We start from the raw sequence: 4,129 nt of genomic DNA, 5'->3' as shown, positions 1-4,129 counted from the left end.
AACATGCATTCTATAGTATTGATGAATATTACCAATTAACTTCCTAATGAATATGGTTCTTTTTATATTTCTTGCCCTTTGTACATTTTGATTAGTCGTGGGAGGTCTTCCCACTGTAAGTTCAATTCATTCATGTTTCATTGTCTTCACTATTATATTGTGTATTTGTTCAAACTGTGTTTTGTGACACTGTGGTGCAATACTGTGTTTTGCTTTGTGTCTTTGTTCAAAATGTGTTTTGTGACACTGCTGTTATGCAATACTGTGTTTTACTTTATGTCCTTATTGTGCTCTTTATGAATGTATGTATATATCATTATTTTATGTTTATATTATATTTGTATCTTGACAGGTTCTATATCCCATAGGTTGGTTTGACCTTGTATTGATTAACAGAATGCAAATAAATGAATGAATGAATTAATTAATTAATACACAAGCATTTCATATCTAAAGCAATTAAAACATGAATTGTAATTTATCTGCCGTTTCATATGGGTGTGAGATTCAATCTCTCATCCAAAGGGAAAAGCACAGATTAAGAGTATTGTGAAAAAGTACTGAGAATGATATTTGAACCTGTGACAGGAAGTAGTAAGGGGACAGCCATAGATGCTTCATATTTTGTACTCTTTACCAATATTATTGGGATACTCAAATCAAGGAGATAAACAACGCATGAGGCATGCAGGGGTGAGATGAAAATTACTTACAAAACTTTAATCAGAGAGCTGAAGGGAGGAGACGGCTTGAGAGACTTAGATGCAGACAGGATAATAATACTAAATTAATATTAAGAAAATGGGATGTGAGCATATACAGCGTAAGACTTCCATGTTTCATTCATAGTGGGAACTTCTTGACTATCTAAGCTATATAAGCTTTTCGACAAGTCTGATTCACATGACTGCTCCTTACCTTCCCTTTAAGTTCACTGGCTGCTTGGGCCCAATGAGGGGCTAAGTTCTTACAATGACCACACCATGGTGCATAAAATTCCACCAACCACATGTCTTCTGAATTCAAAACCATGGAATCAAAATTTGAATCTGTCAATTCTATCACATCCTTTGGATCACCCTGGAACATAAAAAAAAAAAAAATAAAATAAATAAAAAAAAAAACAACAACAACAAGCTTATTTTCAGGTTCTATAATGATGCTGAACAGAAGGCACTTCCACATTACACTGTATATATGCTGGAATGATAGAGTAACAATGTAATAAGAGCTTTCCCACTTAATATCAAACCCCTCACACACTACATACTCGTATATCCACCAACCTACAAGAAATTTATGTTAAAGCAATTTCATATTAATTATTTGACTCACCTAACACTCATGACTAAAAAACAATAAAATTATTTGTTTAAAAATACAGATAACTTGTAAATGGCTAAAATGAAGGGGATTACAGTTAACTGAATTACGCATTTTTTGGTGAAAATTGCAGATGCTGAGGAAACCATATACGTGACAAAAATTTCAAGTTACATGATTATGAGTCACACTTCTCTTCAGGACACAGCTATTGCATAAGTTACTTGATAACTGTGCTTCACATACTTAAAAAAGGTAATTACAAATGTAAAAAAGTAGATTATTCAAAACTTCAATGTGATATACCACATGTTGCACATTGCATATTTCATCTACCATCCAGTGTCTCCCACCCCCTCACCTAAGACTGGAAACAGATCCAGTTTCTGAAAGTTTATGTTCTTTAGAATACAACATAAAAAATAAATTAATACCAAGTCCCTCACAGACTGACCAGGACAGTTTCACCACAGTGTACTAGCCAAGACAGCGAAATGCATCTGTTCAGAGAGAATAGTTTTCCAGTTTTGTGTAGGTCTTCCTGTGGGTTACCAGACACTAGCCCGTGTGCTTAATTAATTATACACCACACCATGATGACATATGGGAAGTGGAGGTACAGCTCCACCATTTGACTTCAGCATTAGATGAAGGTGAGTGATCATCTTTACGTCCACGCTACTTTACTCCCATGGAAAGAGCAACTGGTAACCATTGTATAGGAAGGGTGGGCCCCAAAGTCAGTACGCACACTGTAGGGAAGAGAAAAGTCTCTTACCCCTGCCAGGAATCAAACCACGGCCATCCAGCCCATAGCCCATCGTTATAATGGGCTGATATGTGCACAAATTTGCTTCTTGGCTTCAAGGTAAAACAGAAGAATTTTCAATATGATGAAATCATGTTAAGATACAGATATAGTGGCTGTCTGCCAATTAATTTCCATTGTAAATAAGACAGCATATCTACTCACTAGAACTTACCTTTTTACCATCTGAACTTGAGCCTCCACTCTTTTTACCAGACATCTGTGCTGATACTTTGTTTCTCAATGCATCAAAACCAGCATCCACAAGTCCTTGTGCTGTCCTGGGTCCATTGTAATCCTCTGGCTTATTCTTATCAGCACCAAAGATTTTAACTGTTGGGAAACCTCTTACACCATACTGTCCTCCAAGTGATTTATGTTCATCAACATTTACAGCTCCAACTTTGATAACACCCTATAAGGACAACAAAACTATTAAAATTTATATACACAACAGCTGTACTATCCAAAAATTTGTAACTGTAGTTAATTTTCATTCTACCCCTCATCCACAGAGTGCACTGTAGAATTTTTAATAAGATACACCAGTAATCCATCTCAAACTCCATATAATAAAAATATGCTAATAACAAAAGAATTTCTAACATAAAGTTATTTATGAAAGCACCAACCCACTACATCCTCACAATGTTTCCACTACTTTTTTGTGCTGCCTAATGACATAACTGTGTAGTCTAAGCAGTTTCCAAACAGAAAGAACCAATCCACTACATTCTCACAATGTTTCCACTATTTTTTGTGGTGCCTGAGGAGGTAACTGTGTAGTCTAAGCAGTTTCCAAAGAGAAAGAACCAATCCACTACATCTTCACAATGTTTCCGCTATTTTTTTGTGCTGCCTGATGACATAACTGTGTAGTCTAAGCAGTTTCCAAAGAGAAAGAACCAATCCACTACATCTTCACAATGTTTCCGCTATTTTTTTGTGCTGCTTGTGTAGTCTAAGCAGTTTACAAAGAGAAAGCATCAACTGAACAGATGACACATGGTTATTTTGTGCAGAATGTTTATTATTTCCCCCCTCAATATAAATAACACAGTTACTATACATATTAAACACATGTTCATACAATTAATCCATAATGTTTACATGATATTGCGTAAAAACTGTAGAATAATGGTATAAACACTTCCATAACACACTTTAATGACTCCATTCAGGCTTTCTTTACTGCTTCAGTGGAAGCTTTCTGCCCCTGTCAATTTGTGGCCCAGCATTTCTATACCACATCTAAGTTGATATTCTTTGCAGATTAAATGTACCACTCAATTTACATCAACACCTGTCCATGTGATCACTAATATTTTTTTTTTATTTAGATTACTTGAGTTCATTACACTAAATCCAGTGTGTCAGCATTTGATGCCCAAAATGTGGCACAAATATCCTGAAGAATGGATATTTTGTAATGGATATGATCAACGTGTTGCCAGGCAACAGCTCTCTAAAAAACACTCCAACATGCAACGAGAGAGAAAGCTGTGTTTTCTGTAGACCCAACCAACGCGCCAATAAACTGACTGCATAGTGATCATGTGCTAGGTGTTCATTGCAGGTCCATGTCGGCTCAGCAGCTGTATAACGAGAGCTGTGAGCTGTAAATTCAGAGCAAATTTGGATTTGGAGAACAGAAGAGTACAAGAAGTGAGCTTGTGGAGACTTAACCCTTCCGCAACGGATCGTATTTAAATCTTTCCCTATCCCCAAACCGACGGGGTATTTAATTATTAAACAGAAAAATGCACTTATCCATGAAAAATTTAGTAACTCTCGCAAAAATAGGTATATTGAGATAAAATTTTCACAGAAATATTCATAATGAAACGGAGAACAAAACTATATATATTTTTTAATAGAATTATGAAAAATAATATTTTTTTACTCACTCGAACTGCTAAAAGTTGAGTTTGGTGTGGTAATCCTGAAAACACTGGTCAATACATAGCCCAACATCACAATCACTGCACCAGTACACGG

At 35.7% G+C, this 4,129-nt stretch overlaps 1 protein-coding gene across 1 annotated transcript in view; it reads right to left on the bottom strand.

Annotated features, from left to right (window-relative positions):
* LOC111867232 (protein disulfide-isomerase A6 homolog) overlaps positions 1-4,129 on the bottom strand; it is a 23,985-nt gene that overhangs the window by 16,625 nt on the left and 3,231 nt on the right. The window contains exons 3-4 of the mRNA XM_023856890.2: positions 2,307-2,546; positions 919-1,080 (exon numbers count right to left, since the gene is read on the bottom strand). Of these exons, the coding sequence (XP_023712658.1) occupies positions 919-1,080; positions 2,307-2,546 (402 nt within the window). The remainder of the gene's footprint in view (positions 1-918; positions 1,081-2,306; positions 2,547-4,129) is intronic.

The sequence above is a fragment of the Cryptotermes secundus genome, unplaced genomic scaffold, assembly GCF_002891405.2.
Source record: "Cryptotermes secundus unplaced genomic scaffold, Csec_1.0 scaffold945, whole genome shotgun sequence".
NCBI lineage: Eukaryota > Metazoa > Arthropoda > Insecta > Blattodea > Kalotermitidae > Cryptotermes > Cryptotermes secundus.
This window is presented reverse-complemented; position numbering and strand designations above follow the sequence as displayed.